The sequence below is a fragment of the Saccoglossus kowalevskii genome, chromosome 16 (genome assembly GCF_978046115.1).
Source record: "Saccoglossus kowalevskii chromosome 16, keSacKowa6.1, whole genome shotgun sequence".
In the NCBI taxonomy this organism is placed as follows: Eukaryota; Metazoa; Hemichordata; class Enteropneusta; family Harrimaniidae; genus Saccoglossus; species Saccoglossus kowalevskii.
In genome coordinates, this window is record NC_140656.1 from 19,285,595 (window position 1) to 19,306,007 (window position 20,413).

Consider the following 20,413-nt stretch of genomic DNA (forward strand, 5'->3'; position numbering starts at 1 on the left):
AGATGACACCCATTCCTAATGACGTCATTCCTGATCTCGTAGACGAACTTTTATTAAATGTAGACGGCCTAATTACTGATGTTAATACAGCTGTTCAAAAAAAATGGATGAACACTTCCCTCACAAATGCTAACACAAGTTACACTCCCATGCAATAGCATTGCGAATGCTACTGCTGTAATGGAACTAGCTCCATCCAAGGATGCATCGTTTATTGTGTTACATATAAAATCACACATTGGTAATGTAAATGGTTTATGGGATGATGTTCAAAGGAATACTGATGTTATCCGACAGTTTACTATTACCATCGCTGACAAGATTGACAGTTATATACATTAGTTAAAAACTATCATTGACAAAAGTATGTTGTTGTACATGCAGCGTGTCCTAAGAATGCAAAAAGAGATTACTGGTGTAGGAATAAAATTCACAGCGGAACTTGTCATTGGAGAATTACCCTTAGGTAAGGTACAGATAGAGCTTGTACAGTCTACTAAAATTGGTCAATGTAGTAGTCTCAGTGAAATGTACGAGAACTTAGATGTTAAAGCTGTACGAGGAATGGTTAGATTATTTGTACCTATACCTTACAAATTGATTACAATTAAAGTTGACAAAAGGCACGAGTTTGTCTTTGCTTCTAACAGTTATGATTTTCTCTTCCGGATTGTATTTTTGGACTTTTTGAACAATGGCACTAACACCATCATGATGTTGGTAGGAGTACACGCACGATTATTTGTTGGCTATTGAATGGGAATTTCATTCATGAAAATAATGTAATTAAATACTAAACTGTAAATCCGATAGGCTATTTGGTACTAATACGCCACACACGTGGACAATTTTTGAATCTCATACATACACAAACATGTCAATAACAAACGCTGTAATTACACAATGGAATACAGGAAACCTAGCCCTGTCTCCAACAGAAACCTTTCCTTCGCCGAACTACCTTATGTCCGACTTACATTAACTGACAACTCAATTTCTGCGGTAAGTTAAATGTTCGGCAAAAGGCTTATGAAGATAGCAGTGAATGTTGATAGGTGTCGATGACGCGCATGCGCACTTCCTACATACGTTCTTAGGTTCATCAATAGGTTAGTGACGCGCGTCGAAACATGGATGAGTGCACGAGGGAAGCCCCAGCAAATCCACTAAAAAACGCAAGCATATTTTCTAAACTTATTTTCAGGTAAGTGGTTCTTGCAATTGCACAAACACGCACAGCAACACTCGTCGTACATAACGATGTATATTTACGTAGACTGATGTCAAGCCACATGTATAAGGTCATTATAGAACGTGTGTATACATTGCGTATACGATAAGATATGTAGTGTGTGTGTGTGTGTGTGTGTGTGTGTGTATACACACCACATCACGAGTTTGTGTTGAACACCAGTGGTGTTGCAGTATTTGATTGGCTATGCGTGACATTAGTCGGTATCCGATCTGATAAACGAGCTATTTTATTTGCAGCTGCCAACCATAAAAAAAAACTCAGAAGTGCGTTCAAATGTCAGTGCGACCTCTAGTTTCCGTGTTAGCGAAGCACACAGGAACCATGCGCAGACGTGACTAGTTTTGGCACCGTGACTGTCACAGTGTATTATGGGATCATAACACTAATTGAAACTCCATAGACGACAATGTTAACATATGACGAGATTGCTATATGAAAATGATAAACAAAGTTGAAAACATGGCTCAAAAATCAACATGCCAGTAATCAACCACATGAAAAATCTAACATGTTGGCCAGCTCAAACTCTTGCAAATCTCAGCTAAACAAGACACACTTACTGTATTATGATTGCACCTAGAGATATCACTGGAAAAACACTAAGATTAGAACATCCAAATACACACAGAATAAACCCACAGGTACACAGCCGCTGATGAGTAGTAAACAAAATACTACATGTTAGTCTCACCTTTGACCCAGGTGATCAAGCTCTCAAACAGGGAGCAACTAATAAAAAAACCATTGGTTCTTGCAAGGCATTTAAATTGAGCGGTCATTGGTTGATTAGTGGCATGAGACATTAAATTAAGTAGCAAAGGTTCATATTGTCTAATTTCCGGATGTGTAAACAAAATCTTGAAAGCTTTAAAACTGATTTTGATCAAATTTGTCTATATATTGCAGCTGAATATCTGCTGTAATGGCGGCGGCACAGTGGGGGCGGTCACCCCCCCCCCTCGAAAAAAATGTTAGTTGGCTTCGCCCCTCCAAAATCAAGCAGATACCCTTTGTGTCAGCAAAATTTGCCCCTCAAAATACAGGAATTAGCGTTTCAGAGGGTCTATATTTCAACAATTTAAGGGGGAGCATGCCCGTGTACCCCCTAGTCAGGTCGCGCCTTCGGCCCAAGGTTGGTGAGCAGATCTCCCTCCCCATGCAAAATTGCCACCGCCTCTGATCTGCTGGCTGGTGATCCTAACCTCTAATGCCATAAATAATTTTTATAAAACAACAGTGGTGGCAAATATATTCTGTATTCACATTGGGGATTTGCAACGTTTAACTTTGATAAATATTTATCGATACTGCTAGTTATCTACTCATTATTATATCCTGTGAGTGCATATCATGTGTATCACTTATCAAAGGTGTAACAAATTTTAATTAGTAGAATGCATTTCCACGTCATGGAAAGATGTAAAACATTAGCACCAGAACAATCAGAAACACGATAATATATTATATAAGACTCTGAAGGGTCTAATCTTTGGACAAATACACCTACAACTAACCGTCATAGTCAACTAAACTCTTCTAATTCAGTGAGTTATAAACTGAAAAGACTCTAAACATTTCAATTTGTATATTGATCAAGCGGCTGTATTGTATTGATCAAGCTGCATATGTGTGGGAATAAAGGGGAATGCAACCTTAAAGGTTAATTATTATTATTAGAAATTGTGTGCAGAAACATATTTATATTTTTACAGCCACACTGACAGCGAGAATAAGCCTGTTTGGAACATTTGATTTGCATAATCTTTTATAATTTTTACATGGGACTTTTATAAAACAGTAGGTCATTTTTTTACCTGGTTCTAGTTTTAAGCTTCAACCACATAACGACAGACATGCCACCGAATATCTGTTGAACAGATTTGACAGGCTGAAAAGGTATACAATTACGCCATTACTATAGTATCAATTGTACCCATTGATGTAGGTTGTTTTTGTAATATAATATTTCGACTCTGTTTTCTTTCATTTGAGGTGGGTGAATCCTATTCTCAGCTATGGCTACAATCACACACTGCGAACTGAGGACATGTATGATACTTTGCCAGATGATTCGTCTGAACTGTTAGCAAATAAACTACACAGGTATGTATTACATTAGTATGACTTTTATGTATTTCATTAATTTTCTGTAACCAACAAACTTGTTTCCTTAAGGTTTTGTCCCTTTGGTGAACAGTGTCATTTTGCATTTAGGATGGGAGGTTTCACAATAGCGATGTTAATGCAAATCCTAGATTCAGTACATAGGTGCATAGTGATGTTGTTCATTGAGTATGTCTCGTCTGTAGTAAACATTATACACAGAATAATATAATTATATTTAATGTGTTGTATGCTTGCAGGAAATGGAAAGATGAAATATCAAATAAAAGCAATGGAAAAGAACCAAGTCTTACTAAAGCAATTATTTACAACATTATGCCTTCATTGATATCATCGGGTGTGCTTCTTTTTATTAATGTATGTAGATGCGCAGTTTTCAAAATAGTCTTATTTTAAAATTTACACACAGCTTTCCCAGTCGTAAAGTACTAAATTAGTTTCTCCAAGGGGGGAAATAGTAGATTTGTATGTTGCCTTCTAGCATTCTGAAAGTCTATTTGCTGCATCTTACATCAGAAAATGACCCTTTAACAACTAAACAATGTTTGTTGATGATGATGTGCTACAGACAAATACTGTCTATGTTTCAAAGATTGTCTCATTCCATAACGTAACTTAAAAACTGCGATATATATTTAGAACATTTATAGCAGTAACCATTTGATTGATACCTGGCAGTTATCATATATGAGACAGTGACACGTTTAGAAATACGTCATGCACTTGTTTTGCCAACTAACACTATGTTGACAAATTTATATTCTTTACAGGAAAGCATCAAACTGTGTCAACCATTCTTGCTTGTTAAACTCATAAGTTATTTCGCATTGACCTCATCCATGGGATCAAGAAAAGCATATTTCTGGGCTTTAGCCATTAGCGTCTCTTTAGGATTGAATACTGTATTTCTTCAAATTAACAACTTCCAGTTTCAACGGATTAGCATGCAAATGAAAGCTGCATGTTGTTCATTAGTTTATAGAAAGGTGTGTTTCTATTATATAATCTTTCTTTAAATATAATCCAGTGTTGAGCATCTATTTAGGCTGATGCAATTATACGCACATTTACTAGCTGACATTTGTTCAGTATAGCATGGAATTTTGGAAAACCTTGGTTTACAGAGTGTTTGGGCCTGGTTAAGGGTATGGAGCAGTCTGGGGAATAACTTGTGATGTACTTTTACATTGAGTTTTGTCTTAAATAACTACATGAATTATTAATCATGTATATGGCTACCTATAGGTTGCTTGTTTGTGCTGTGCCATGCCATGCAGTACAAGTTGGATGTTACTTGGTAACCAGATTGAATGAAAAAATACTTTCGATGTGATACTGCTTAATGATGATCCACATCTCGTCAAATTTCATTGCAGTTATTTTCAGTCAATATACATTTATTTGTTTCTGACTTGGTAATTTCAATTAAATATACAATATTTGATAGACTCCACTGTACCCATATATACCATATGAAATAATGCTCTGGAAACAGTTCATAATCTAAACATATTTGTTACATTCAACAGGCACTTAGGCTGAGTAACAAAGCATTGGATGAAACAACTACTGGACACATTGTGAATATTATATCAAACGACATTAACAAGTTAGACCATGTAATATACATTTAATTTTGTTGTTGTGCGATTTCCAAATATTTTACAAATGCTGGTCATTCAATAATGCCATAAAATATATAGTTAAACTTAAACATTCTCTCATGTCTGTTCGAACGTGAAGACAGTTACATAAAATACTTCAGACACATTTATAATTCGGCATGTGTTCTTGTTGTTTGAAGAATTGTATGTGGCACGTATACACTGTTCTAGAACGTTTCATTTATACGGTAGTGTTACTAGTTGTATTCTAGAAACGTTATCGTATATTAACCTTTTTAACCGTCATTGCAGCTATTTAGGTTTGTACATTATTTATGGGCCAGTCCTTTGATATTCGCCTTCATATTTGTGCTGATATGGAAGATCCATGGTCCTTCCTGTTTGCCTGCATTTGGATTTGTATTTGTTATGGTTCTTGGTCAAGGATTCATGGGGAAAATACTTACTCGCCTAAGGTGAATACTCCTATCACAGAAACAGAGGAAGCGTAGAAAATAGACGATATTGATGAATACGCTATATTATGCATGATATGAGTTATGTATAGGATAGTTTTACCTGGTGTGATATACACATTTGATTTGTACGCAAAACAAACAAAGTTCTAATACATTTTAATATATATTATGTGTACGTTTCAGGGCAAAATCTGTTGTACTAACTGATGAAAGAGTTAGACTAATGAGTGAAGCTATTGCTGCAATGAGAGTTGTTAAGATGTATGCGTGGGAGAAATCCTTCGCAGAACGTGTGCGCAAAATTAGACAGTAAGTATAGTTACCATTTGCAAACTCTTTATCCAACTGAAATGTTCCACAAATAATCAGTGGAGCTAATAGTGTGACACATATGTAGTGTTTTATTTTAAGAATCAAGTATATATCTTCTGTTCTCTTTTTTGCAGGAAAGAAATTCAAGTAATTCAAACAACATCCACAGTTTTTTCCCAATTTATGGGCAACCTACACTGCTTCATCCCGACATTTATGTTTATTTTATTCGTCTTTTCTACTGTGGTTGGCGATAACACTCTTGACGTAAAAACAGTATTCCTTGTTTTACCACTGGTATCATCTATGCGTTTGGCAATTATGTTATATTTGCCCCATGCCATCACTAAACTTGCACGGGTCTCGGTATTGATCAAGCGGCTTAAGGTTTGTTCATCAACTGATTTGATAACCTCATAGTAAAATACTAAAGTTACCCAGTGAACCATATTAAATCACCACGGATTGTAGACAGATAACGCCACACAACATTGAATTCTCCTGTAGAACTTCTTACTTCTCGACGAAATAGAAAGTGTCTGGCAGAATTCACATATATCAAAGAAACAAAATAGCGTTGCGTATTTTGAGTGTGTTACTGGCTCATGGAATGAAGTAAGTAGTTCATTGATTCATTCAACATACTTCCGGTCAATGTACCTATTGTAAATTTGTGATGGCTTAAACAAGTAACAAAATGATTAGTTCTAAATTGTATAACCCATGCATTTATTAGTTAGGAACATACTTTAAAATTTATGCACGTGACCATACGGGTTGTCATGTTCCATTGTCCTTTTCTTTTGACAAATAATGATGAATGTTATGAAATATACGAATATTAATGTGTTGCATAGATGGGAAGTGAAGTAAATTTTTATTCCACTATCATCTTGGCCTGATTTCGAATTCTTCTGATACAAATTTGTCCGCATCATAGACAGTAGAACAACCAACTCTTAAAGACATTAGTTTTCATGTGATGCCAGGTGAGCTGATGATTGTGAATGGGCCGGTTGGTTCCGGAAAGGTAAGAATGGTTTTCATTTTGTCCGTAATTATCCGTGTCTGTTAACTTAAAAATCAAGTTGCTACAGAGTCATTCACTATGTAACTATTCAAATGTACGTTGGAAAAGTGTGCGTGTTTCGCAGCAGTGTTTAAGTGTAAGTCACATTGTAGCAAATTGATTGTAACTTCATTTAGCTTCATTTGCTTCATGATGATTCATCGTCTTCTATCCATATAATAGTAGGAATGTTATGAACATATAAACGCATAGCACACCAAGTTCGATTCACGACCATGGCAAAGAACGCATCCGACTACACCACACTAATAAAACGTTTTCAAATCTATTATGGAATAAAACAAACTCTCGGGATTTCACATCCGATTTATTTGCATGGTGTTGACATATATGTTTCCTGTTCGTGAGAACAGTTACATAGGATAAGGGCTATCAAATGTAACCGTGCGTCTACTCTTTTTTGACAATGTTTCGCCTATCCATATTATGTTAAAGTGGTCACCTCACATATATGTTCACATTTTTTTGATATCTAAAAGTATCTGTTTCTGACATTTGCAATACAGATGTCAGCAGTCAGAGTCAAATATATAAGGATTGATGAATACAACATATTCAATTACTGGATATGTAACAACAGTGCACAACTGTTCATTCGATTACTACGCCATTCACGACATTTATATTTTCGTGACGGTTAAGGCAAATTAGGTAATTTGTGTATTCAGTTTTTGACATTTGAAATAACCGGGACTAGTGATACGAGTTTACATGTATGATTACAGTATGTCTATTACATTAAATCTTTTCATAACAGTGTTTATTTTACATTGCTAGTCCTCTTTGTTAATGGCGTTATTAAACGAACTACCGATATACCAAGGGAATTTGACAGTGAAGGGAACTATCGCGTATGTATCACAACTGCCCTGGGTATTCTCAGCATCACTACGACAAAACATGCTCTTTGGACGAAGTTACGACAAAACTAAATACGAGGAAGTACTAGATATATGTGCTCTTCAAAAGGTAAGACATTTTACCCAGATCAGTATCTCGCTCGTGGAGAAAGTAAATATAAAGAACAATAAACGGACATTGTTTGTAACTTTTGAATACGGTTTAAATATTTATTTTATTTATCCATATATTACCATTTGTCTCCTAGGATATCCAGGATCTACCCCATGGTGACTACACATTAGTTGGAGAAAGAGGTGTTGCTCTGAGCGGAGGTCAACGAGCAAGGGTTAGCTTAGCAAGAGCTCTGTACTCTGATGCCGATATATATCTTCTCGACGATCCACTAAGTGCTGTCGATGCTGGTGTTGGAAGACATATCTTTAATAAGTATGATATAAACACATTAACACCTTCAATATACACTGGTCAATGACTTATTTAAATCAGAGTAAATCCATAATATTATTCTCAATAGAGTGATAGTTGTTGATGATTACATATTCTTTCATCGATATCCAATCAATATGATATGATCAGATATGATATTGATATCATATCTAATTGCAAGTCTTATACTATGCATATATTATTACAGTACTACAACAAACACTTGTTGTTTTTTAGAGGAATAAAGAGTTATTTATCTTCAAAAATATGTATCTTAGTGACCCACCAACTTCAGTATGTGAAAGATGCCGACAGAATTCTCAACTTAAAAGAGGTAAACAAATAGGTTTATACATTTTTCACTATAGTTTTTTTGGTATTTGTTCATTCGTTCATGTTTATCTTATCCATACCATAGATATGTTGTTGTTGTTGTTGTTGTTGTTGTTGTTGCTAATGATGATGAATTTGACCAACCTTTGAGTATTTTTTTTCTGTCTAAATTTCGCCTTCATATATTGTTGTACTATTTCGGTATTTGTATTCAATTCATGTTATATTTCATAAGGCACATTGTGATTAATACAGTAACAAAATGCAGACTTAATATTTATTTACGCTTAAGCCAATGTTAAATGTTAAACCAACAAATGTTACTGCGACTTGCATGTATATATACGTGTATATTTGCATGTATATGTGTTTATATATCTTTTAGTTCATTATAATAGCACATACATTTAAAAATCATATTATGATATCAGTTTATTGGAACTACAAACAAGCTTTTATTTTTTACTCGGTTTAAGACATGACTTTTTACACTTGGTTTATCAAGAAACACGTTCGCTTGATTATCTCTTTCTTTTTAATTATCTGTTTATCTGTGATGTTTGTTGAAAAAACGATTGCTTTTAATACATTAATAAGTACAGGAGTAACAATATAATATTATTTAAGTAGACAATCATTGAGTTATTAACGTTCAATATATTTCCTTCTTTAGTATTTTTCCTTTACATTACATTATTTACAATAAGCATAGCCTCTAATGATAATTAAAGCGAACCTAAATGCGGCCTTAATTTATAGTTGTGTATATTCTAAACTGTATTCGAAATAATATTGCAGTGGTTTAATTTTGTTTTAATTATAACTGTAGCTTGGATAAGCATTTGAAGTGCTTGCAATTAAACACCATGGAGGCCATTCATGGAGGGGAATAAATAACGAACGAACATATTTAACATCCGGGTACTTTTCAAAGCTATGACGTTTTAGTATCTGATCGAATTCGTATACGCCATTGTACATAGCCGTTCATGCTGCCAAGCATTGTGTACTACTAGTATAAACTCAACTTTTATATGCACAATGTGCTTTTTAAAACTTGGGTTAGAGCCTTATGCGTTTGAACCACACAGTATTCCGAGAGTGAAAGCCCAATTGCGTTAAAGTACCATGCTTCCCCGATCGTAAGTCCCTCTCGAGTATGAAGCCCATTCCTATATTTTTACTTGGTATTTATCGAGTTGAGAACATTCACGATTATAATATGCGTGTAAAAGGTGTGTTTCATTTCATAATAATCGTGATTGGCATGGTAGTTTGGTTCATGCTTTTAGTTTTATGAGAAAACTCGCATTAATTTCAGAGTGCATGGCGAACGTACACAACGTGGTTCGCATGCTTTCTATTCTGTCATTTACTCAGGATGAACCCCGATGTTGCAATTCGGGAGTAATCTCTATTTCTTTGAGTAGTAGCTTTCGAAAAACCAAAAATGTGAACGTTAAGTCGTGTACCTGGTTATTGGGCATGGTTTACTTTGAGACTATCATGAAAGGCCTAGGGTTTGAACGATGAGACATGTTGGCGACCGAGAAAGGTGTTTAAATTCTTCCTCCACACTCAGTTTACCCACAGTTACTATTAACCATCATTTATATTTCGGAAATTGCGAATCGCCAGTTTTTAGGGAAAAAATCATCGTTTTTTCGTTGCAATCAGTGCTACAGATCGCATTTTAATATTGCGGTAATTCACTTCCGCATTGCGTTAAAAAATCATCATCAATAATCGGAAAAGTTCATCATTACGACACATCATTTTGATTGGTTAATGAAAGACATGACCTGTTATGACAAAGGAAGTTGTTCCAGGTCAAATCGTGCTGAAAAACCTCATGGTGGAAAATTGCTTTGCGTCGAGAGTTTGGGTACGATCGAAAACATACCAAAATGAAGATAATGATAAATGCCTTCGTCCACTGTTTCCTCACAGACCCTACCCATTATTTCACCGTAAATTCAGACGGTATGTAAATCGTATTGTAATAAAATGTGTGTGTTTTTTATGAACATGTTTGTTTCTTCATTGTAAGTGTCGTTCAAATCAATGACGCATTTTTTTTTTCAAAAATAAGCATTATTTTCCCGAGCCCGGCGTGGTGAACGAATAACTTTTTTGGATAATTTGTCGTTGTTTGCAAGATGGTTACAGTGTTTAACCCAAAACAAAATCATTTTTCTGAGTTGGTCCTCGAGTACAAGCTCATCTCTTACTTTTCCCTTACGTGTTCATGCCTCCGGGCTTATGATCAGGGAAGTACGGTATGCTGTGAAGATTCAGATCAGTCCAGTGTGAGTGATGAGAGTATATCGTCGACGATGCCCCTTGTTCGGATGATAGTTTTATTTCAAATTTCACGGAAGTCTGTGAACAATCTGCTTGGTGTTTCTGTGACACTTGTCCCATGATTTGCCAGTGCAGCCCCGTGAATACATGGACGAAAATGTTTCCACCATCACCCTACGAACTCAAGATTGCATACTCCAGCATCTAGACTTTGAATAATTTGCACGCCGCACAGTGCAGTACTGGAAACGGCATTTATTAGACAGTTAGACAAAAAACAAAACAAAATGCCTGTCTCGACCAATCGCACATCCATAATGTTTGTATGTTGATACGCTTGTAAATAACAATAACGTAAAAGTCGAAACAACCTAGACTAGAAGTCAATTCACCAGTCCAGCCAATTATGGCTCCCTAAGTTGCTTATATATTCAATCAGATACTATTTCGTCATCATGCTTTGTTACTTTACCTGTTTATACCTCATGAGGGCGTTTTTTTATGGCAAGATGGCGCAAAGGGAAGTCCTTCGCAGGTTTATGGTTTCTCATATTTAAATCATCATAACTCTGAAGATATAACATTTTTTGTAATTTTGTTTTTCAAATTTATAATCAATATACATAACTTGATAAATACAAACACCAAAATAGGCTCTATTTAGTTCCCCTTTAAGCTAAATTACATAATGATATTATGCTTATTAATCAGGGCAAAATGATGGGAATCGGCAGTGAAATAGAACCCTCTAGACTAAATGATGAAGACTTGTTGAAAGAAAGTAGACAATCGACAACCAAGCAAACAATAGGCAATGATACGTGTACTATAGAATTACAAGTACTTACAGAAGTAGAACCGCTGTCAAAAAGGACATCTTCACTTTCAAGTGGTTCGTCCAACAGCATGACGTCAGACTCAGCTGCCTGGAAACTGGTAAGTGTATAATACACCGAATTGTTTCTCTATTGTGATACATTAATGTGCATTCCATAATAATGCAGATGCTACCAAAATGTATGCATATAATAAAGCTGTCACTCAATGTAAAATAACATAAATTAACCAAATTATTTTTAGTCAGACGGCGGGACTGGTGAGGGTGTTGTTGGTATTCAGCGGATTGAAGAAGAAGATAGAAGTGTTGGCATAGTAGATTATAAGATATACAAAGAATACTTCAAAGCTGGAGGAATGCTTTTACTTATGTTTTCGCTGATAATTGCCATGATTGCTCAGGTAAATTTATAAGGTTATCACTTGTTCGTGGAGTTGGTTGTCGCAGTCATTCAGTCGACATAGTTAGAGAAATTGTATCATGTGATTTATGTTTCTCCGTGTACTGTTCGAACATGCATAAAACAGACATCTAAGAATTATGACGGATGATACAATGAAATATATCAAACTTATGCGAGCTCACAAATGACGTTAAATCATTATGATATTATTTGTTGGTGATATGAGTGGCATATTAAGCTGCAATATGTAATGAGCACATTAATTTGCATATAGTGGAAAATAACACATTTCGTGGTATTAATTGGTCGTATTATGTGTGAGGTGAATGTATGTGTACGTTCATGTTAGGGTAGTAAATATATTATGAGCATTCCAATACACTAATCTATCTCTTCATAATTTCCAGACGGTGATAATTTTGACTGATTGGTGGCTGGTAGTCTGGGCCCAAGCAGAAGGGGAAAGACAAACATTGGAAATGATGTATGGACGTTTAAATTCTAGTGCTCTAAACCAGGTTGGTTTGCGGTTGTATTTCACCCAAATGAGACCATGTTAAAATTGATGTGTTTAACTTTTTTTAAACAACTAAATAAAGCATGATTTGGACGGTATCAACGTTTACAAAAAATGTACAGTACTGATTCTACAAATCGTTGTAACTTTAGTTCGGTGCCGACCAGACACACTGACAATGTTCAAACATCATTTCCCGAAGTCAGGAGTAATGTTTTTGTTCAGTTTAGTGGCAGTGATTAAAAATAACGACGTGGAGCATGTCACGTTGAAACCCCTGATTCTTGCAAATCCACAATTTGCCTTCATATATAATTGTTGCACTATGAAAACTACATTCACATTCAAAAGTATTCACATTATGCGGACAATTTATGTAGATCCTAATCTAATAGAGTTTTGGATCATGTCACTCATCATAAAGATTTAGTCATGTTAATCATCTTTTAGTAAGGGCTCGTTTAGCTGGGCTAATTACGCTTAATTTCATCTATCAAATCGCATAGAATATATTACACAGTTTTTTACGATTCCTTTATGTAAAACATGGAGCATGGCGCTTGGTGTAATTTTAATTATACTGCTCTCTGTCTATTGTATGGGATACAGACCTTGTAAGCATATATTTGACGTGGCATTTTTTGACATGTTGACTTTTTAAATGCATTGAATATACGTCATTTGGTAACCTAAATGTTAACAAGTTTAATGCCTTTAATCAGAGTGAAGGTTACAAAGCAGAGCTTCATGAATCGCTCAGCTAGACTTTTTCAATGATTTTATGATTGATAGTGTACATATTTGTTGTAATTCCATCTTCGTCTTTAAAAAAAAAACTTTAGTAACTATATTCAATAGTTAAACTCATGTCTATTATTGTTATGTTTTGGGTTTGGTTTACTTTATCATGTTATTATTTTTATTGTTTTTATCTCTTCCGTACGTGGCTGCAAGTAGGAAGCAAGTCTTCATATACACACACAGGCACGAACAATTTTTCAATTTCAGGCTTTTTTTAAATTCCTTTTCAATTTCAGACGAACTTCACATATTCTGGTTTGGCCAGAGTACAGTACATTTGCATATACACTGGCTTGATTGTTGGTGTGTACGTATTTGCATTATTTAGATCGTATCTCCTATACAAAATATGCGTTAACACAGTCGGCGAATCTTCCGAATATTTAAATGACACACCTTCCATCGTAATTCTGCCATACTTAGGCCAGTCAGACTCCTTCACGTGTGGGATATGTAGTGCACCCTCTGGAGCAATATTTGAATATGATACAACTCTCTCTGGTGATGTCATCTGTAAAAGCCATTGGATATTTTTTTGAAACTGGACGTTTAAGAACAACAATAATAATAAACATATAAAGGCACAGGATTGTGTACACAATACATGGAAATGATGTATTAATATTTGTGTCAGGTAAAGTAGTCATTCGTAACAAGTATTTTTTAGTATTGGCATTACTCGCACCTGGTTTTCGACTTCGGCACCTTTTTGCATTAACCACTGGAACTGATTCATTAATACCATACAATGAGTCATAGCAAGTCCCACTAAAGCAGGAGACAGTCCTAAATTGGAAGTAAACGTTATAATAAGTATTGTCCTCCTATTAAACATGTTTATATATTAGAACTTGAGGTCGTGCTGTAGTTTCTTCATACGTTACCAAGGTCGTAAACGAATAACATTCATCGCAAAAAATAAAACCTCTAGGTATATGTCAATATTGATAACCGTGCAGCAAGCACACCTACATTATTGTCAATAAATCGATCAAACGCTTCAAAGTTTCAATGACGAAGTTTTATATTAAGAATTATACCATTGGTATACCACATGGTGCAGTTTAGGAACACCCAGACACAAGGTATGTGTGACTCAGGCGAATATACATTACCTTCTGCAGCAGCAACGGAAGAAAATGCCATGGATGAGATGAACACCGCTGATATCATTTCCATCCGTTGACAAAACCAATTGGTTGTACTCGTAAGAAGTAACCACGTCGATGTATGCACATCCTGGTGTTTGTCAAATTCTCTCTCAAAAATCTCTTCAGCTTTAAAAGCACGAATTGTCCACAGTCCTTGCAAAGTCGCAGACAGATGAGAAATAACAGGACTGCGAGCTAAAAATACAATGGAAAATATTAAACATGGCCAGAAGATCTCACAGGTCGATAATGACTGAGGTATTATATCTAAAAAAAGAAAGTTGTACGGTGTATTTATTGTAACAAATGTATGCAGACATTCACATGACAAATAAAGTATAACGAAAGCCTCAGCAGTGGTTCACAAATTTCCAGCGGACCTTGAACATGGAATGCACCACGTGTTTTTGAGGATAGTACTTGGGAATGCAGTTACCATCATTTTATACTATTAAGTGTGCACAAGTAATATATTATTCCGTGTTTCTATTTTTTTTTCCACTGCAATACGTTTTACTTCTCAAGGCTTTTGTCTTATATCTCAAGTACCAGAGTACATGCTTGGCTGATTGATGCAATATGGGTTCAAATGTCTTTAATTACGATGACATATTCATATGTGTTTAATAAATAAAAAAAATGACCTTACTGGATCCTTCGAGACGTTTGATATCTCTGGACGTCTGCAAATAGTAGCGTCTGATATACACAGCCAATGGTAATATTATAACAACTGGTATCAGTCCCCAAGGGTTGATAACGCAAGCAACAGCAAAACTGCCAAACACAATACAAATGGACTATAGAGAAACAAATATGTATATAATAATTCTACTATATATATTTTGTCAGAAAACACTAAAATAATAATACTTTGCCCGTCAAGTAATACAGATTTATTATAGACATTTTTCACAATCTATGCTATAACATAATATTATTGTCCCCAATAATAAACTCCGTCACATTCGTTATACTAAAACACACGTCTTGCTTACTATTGAAAATACACTTCCCATTTGTTTTGCACAATCCGAGTAATTGTTCTATTTATAATTACTTCGTAACTAACCTGAATATAATCACATATGTTCATAGGCAGTAAACGTACAATAAACGTGCAATAAACGTACACCCCTACATATGTAAATACCGATATTTTACATTATGTTTGTTTTAAAATATGTAAATGTATTAACTAATACTTACTAATAATGATACATTATTGATTAACATTTCAAATATGTATGCTTTAGGACCCTGTCTTGTTTAGAGGTTCACTGCGTAAAAACTTGGATATGTTCTCTGAATACACAGATGATGAACTTTGGAAGTCGCTTGAACAGGTAATATTTACTGTAATATTTATTTGAATATTTACTGAGTATAAATCAATTGGTGGATATCATAACATTAATATATTTAATTTTCTATAAAACAAATGTGACGTGTTCGTTTATTTTCAGATATTTAATTCATGTTTTCGTTTTTTTTTATTTTATAAGGTACAATTGCGAAATGCAGTGGAAATAATGGGTGGACTTGATGGCGAATTGTCAGAATCAGGATCAAATTTAAGTGCAGGACAGAGGCAGTTGGTGTGTTTGGCAAGAGCTATACTACGTAATAATAAAATCCTCATTATAGATGAAGCGACAGCTAATGTTGACAAAACGTGAGCATCAACACTACTTTACTAAAATACTTGTTTGTGTTGCTAATGAGTTATTGTTGGGATGTTAATGTGAGTTCACTGACGACAATGGTGATTTACAGAATGCACCAAAAGGAGAAACATGAATATGTAGATGAACATACATGATATACGAGACAGCGAAACATAATGACAGGGAATTTTTGCACTGGATGTCAAAGACAATTGTTTCTTTTTTTAGGACTGATGCTATTATACAGCAGACAATTCGTACAAGATTCCAACACTGCACGCTACTAACAATAGCACATCGGTTGAACACTGTTATGGACTCTGATCGAATATTAGTTATGAGTGATGGAAGAATAGCCGAATTTGATGAACCACATTTACTACTGCAAAATCCTTCTGGATATTTGTCACAAATGGTTGCACAAACTGGTAGGGCCGAGAAACACAAGCTTTGTGATATTGCAGAGAAAGCCTACAAGGATAAGCATTGTGTACACAGACTATGGATTACTAACGCAAAGCGTTCCCTCATAAGAAACACAACTGAACTCCTTCAAATAGAAACGACTTTGTGATTTGTATCATTTTGACTGTGGAAATGTTATGCAATATTTCAATCATTTATTACACACTTACAATTGAAATTTTCATTTCACTCTCAGGGCCATATATTTTATTTTTACCCATTTCAGAAATATACTGATAATACCAGGTAATGTTAACTTAATTAAAGTATATTCCATTATAATAGTCAATGATTAGTAATTGTTTTAGTCTCGTGCCATATAAACATACAACTAAAACATGTATGTTCAGTTATATGTTAGAAAGCGGGGAACACTATAAATCATAATGGCCGATAGGATTGAAATTGAACAATCCAGAAAGTATTGTACTGAGCGGGCACTTGTAGTTACTCTGTCATGTGAAGGAATACGTATGCATTATAGATGTAAATTGAGCCAATCGCTATTTGAATATGAATGAAGTTGATAATCGGTATTTACAGCTTACTCGTCGTATAATGAACACATTGTACGTTTTGCACACACAATGATCCAAATGCATTTATATGATTATAGGCTTAAGTATAGTAGACACCTCACTGTATCTAACTAATTGCGAATCTCCCAGAGAGTTGTCATAACGATTTTAAAATGTACAGCTAACAAGAAATAACACCAACATGGCTGTAAGTAAGCTATTTTGAATCAAGTCACAAAACTGAGCAAAACCGATGTGCATCAGTAACCTGCCATCAGTGATTTCAATGATATTAGTCAAGGCATCCCTGAGAAACGGTTGATGCTAAGTTCAAATTGATTGATTTTTTGATGAGTTTTTTTTTTTGGACAAAGATGATCGGTCAAAGTTCAACCAAATGAAAAACTAATTTGTCGATATTTACTATATGGGGCAGCCATCTGGAACAAAGTTTGAAGAGGAACCTTCCTTTCAATTGCTGTTCAATTACAAAAATTGCAGTTATTTTAACTTGCAAACATTCAATTAAGGGTTGTTAAACTGAAAGATTATGTTCGCTGTGTATGCGATAATTATTCACTTCGATGACCCCTGATATATGAACAACTGACCACTTCCAAGATTATTAGTAGATCGGACAGTTTGTTAAAATACAATTTTAACACAAAATTGAACTTAATTCAAAGAATAATTTTATTAAAACAAAAGTCTTACTAACATAATCACATAAAAACATTGTCTACATGTTGATACTCTAAACATGTACCTACAACACATACTAACATTTGCATACAACTATAAAAGCCCAGAGATGATTGTCATAGATTTGAATAACAAAGTGACAAAAGAAACAGGCACAGCAAAAAAACACTGACAAAAGATTAAAGGGAAATGGGATGAAGGGCGCTTTATACGTATAAGGTCCAAGGTGAATATCGCTTCTAATAATGTCTGACCAGCAAGACGCAAACCGCGTTCGGGCACTTTTCCTTAGACCTGACATATTGACCAATTACAGCAAGTCTTTCGAAAGTCTTTCCCTGGCAATGCAGAAAATGGCATGTACACAGTTTCTGATTGGTTGCCAAAATCAAGTAGTCGGTCAGATGTAGTTAGAGGCGACTGCACAAACTGACCAGACATGTTATCAGATTAGGTGCACTATTTCTATGACAATTATTTGGGTACTAAATACAATGTTATAAATTATTGTGCATAATAGTTGAGATACAATGTACAATACATCTACATTACATTAAACAAATTGACAAATTTAAAGATCACATTCGTCATGCTTAATAAATCATGAACACCAGCCCATCAAACATGACAAAATTCAACGACTGTGAACTTCAACCTTTTGACTCTGAGCACTAAAACCAACTTTTGAAAAAAAAATTTCACAACATAAACCATTATCTGGTCTACAAATAAAACAAAGAAATGATAGGGGGCCAACAATCTGCTGTTCAAAGGATATTTTTAATTACAACTTTCTATAAAATTGTAACAATCGCCATATCAATGTACAAGCTGGGAGTAATGAGAACAAGAATGTTTTTTATTCCTTAAGGCATGTTCAACCCAAATTGTGCACAACTAAACATGTCACTGCACAAAGGTGCAATGCATTGGGAGTTAACTTTACATTGTCTGCAATGGCAAAATATTATCACACTTGAAAGTTACTAAATTATATTATTTTGAAATGTACTAATATTGGAATTCATATCAATAATGATATACATTTCATAGAATTTCATTCCATTCCACCAAGCATAATTTCAATTTGAAGATATAATTTTTATCATGGGAATTCATCCAAAAATGCAAATTATTTTTCTCAAGATATAGTCTTCAAATCGGTCTGATTCTCCTTAACATATTAAGGAATCATGGTCAGGGGGCAGTGTTGCTGGGTGTTCGGTCACAGTAGATAATTGAAACAAAATGTTGTATAATTAGCATTTTTATAGCACCAAAAACATCTCTTGGGTATGAATTTTGAATACCATTCGTTAGCTTAACACATTGCAGATTAAAGAATGAATAACCAAAATAACTTCACACTAGGGGTTGTTTGCAAAACTTTCGGTAACTACCCTACAAACTTCCTTTATCCCCTACATTTATACAATGCTCCATGTTTTGAGAAATGTTCAAATTAAAAATTAATTAATTAGTTTACATAAATACTAGTACTACAATCCTAAAAAATGTCTTGAACATCAAAAAATGAAAAGTAAACTGATATTAATCAACCAATCAAAAGAAATATTTGCATAACACCCCGCTGGGGTTGAAAGACACATTATAAAAGTACCAAATTCTGTTTTAAAAAAGTTTCATATACACCCGTACTAAACAAAGCAACTCAAAAGTGTTCACAGTTGCATATTTACTCTATTAGAAGTGCATCACTAACGTACTGCAATTATTGCATCAGCAACTCATCAACAACGGGTTTCTAAGAACACCTGTCCCTAAACATGTCACACCATCACATAAGATAATAAACATAATTAATTGTTTGATATATAGATTATACTCAAATTCCGAATGTATGCCCTACCTACCAATTCTAAAACGTTTCTAAAAATAAAGTATATGTGAACACTGAATTAGTATTGACTGCATAGCATATTAGGAATATAGGTGGCAAGAGTTTACATGTTGCTGTTTTGCTAGAACCTCCACCACTCAAATCTTGCATTTCCTTTCTCAATTTACAAGATTATATTGGCATTCATTGTCTGACAATGTGTCCTCTGCAGCAAATCCCTCTATTCAGAAACTGAATGAAGCTGTGCAAGGTAACAAGTTTGGAACGTTCATGATTTGAATTTACATTAAAATTAAGATTTTTTAGATCAAAGCCATTAATGTTTCTCCTACATCGTCCTCCTTGACAAACTCTATTCCTTTCTGAATCCACAGAATGTTCATTTCAGAGTTGTGCATTAGCGTCATTTTCATCAGGAACTTGCTCATTCACATTGCCAAGATGTGAATGATCAAATGCATGGACTTTGTCAGATGTTGTGCTGGGGGATATTTCGCTGAGATGCTTCTCTTCCATTGATGTTTCTTCTATGCCTTCTTCCCCATCAGATGAATGTTTCATTTTAGCATTGTTCAATTGCATGTCATCCTCTACTACAGGAATTTGCTCATTCACATTGCCAAGATGTGAATGATCAATTGCATGGACATTGTCAGATGTTGTTCTGGTAGACATTTCGCTGAGATGCTTCTCTTCCAT

At 34.8% G+C, this 20,413-nt stretch overlaps 1 protein-coding gene and 1 long non-coding RNA gene across 2 annotated transcripts; one reads left to right on the plus strand and one right to left on the minus strand.

Moving 5' to 3' along the window:
• Positions 1 to 4,218: 4,218 nt before the first annotated feature.
• LOC144354662 (ATP-binding cassette sub-family C member 4-like) lies at positions 4,219 to 16,917 on the plus strand. The gene is made up of 16 exons (XM_078010321.2): positions 4,219 to 4,365; positions 4,909 to 4,998; positions 5,296 to 5,459; positions 5,646 to 5,771; positions 5,909 to 6,161; positions 6,282 to 6,393; positions 6,719 to 6,804; positions 7,642 to 7,833; positions 7,973 to 8,154; positions 8,392 to 8,488; positions 11,503 to 11,727; positions 11,872 to 12,030; positions 12,440 to 12,550; positions 15,758 to 15,847; positions 16,007 to 16,176; positions 16,397 to 16,917. Exons 1-16 carry the CDS (start codon positions 4,219 to 4,221, stop codon positions 16,740 to 16,742), a joined length of 2,550 nt encoding a protein of 849 aa, XP_077866447.2. The 3' UTR covers positions 16,743 to 16,917.
• LOC146733734 (uncharacterized) lies at positions 13,230 to 14,132 on the minus strand. Its single transcript, XR_014926695.1, has 2 exons — positions 14,036 to 14,132; positions 13,230 to 13,861 (listed from the first exon to the last, which is right to left on the minus strand). It is a non-coding gene; the product is annotated as an uncharacterized LOC146733734 (long non-coding RNA).
• Positions 16,918 to 20,413: the final 3,496 nt, after the last annotated feature.

Excerpts from the sequence above, each read along its gene's own strand:
- LOC144354662 (XM_078010321.2), top strand. The coding sequence starts at position 4,219 with ATGGGATCAAGAAAAGCATATTTCTGGGCTTTAGCCATTAGCGTCTCT. Across the intron at positions 6,162-6,281 it reads TATTGATCAAGCGGCTTAAG|AACTTCTTACTTCTCGACGA; the intron begins GTTTGTTCATCA and ends ATTCTCCTGTAG. Across the intron at positions 12,031-12,439 it reads TAATTGCCATGATTGCTCAG|ACGGTGATAATTTTGACTGA; the intron begins GTAAATTTATAA and ends CATAATTTCCAG.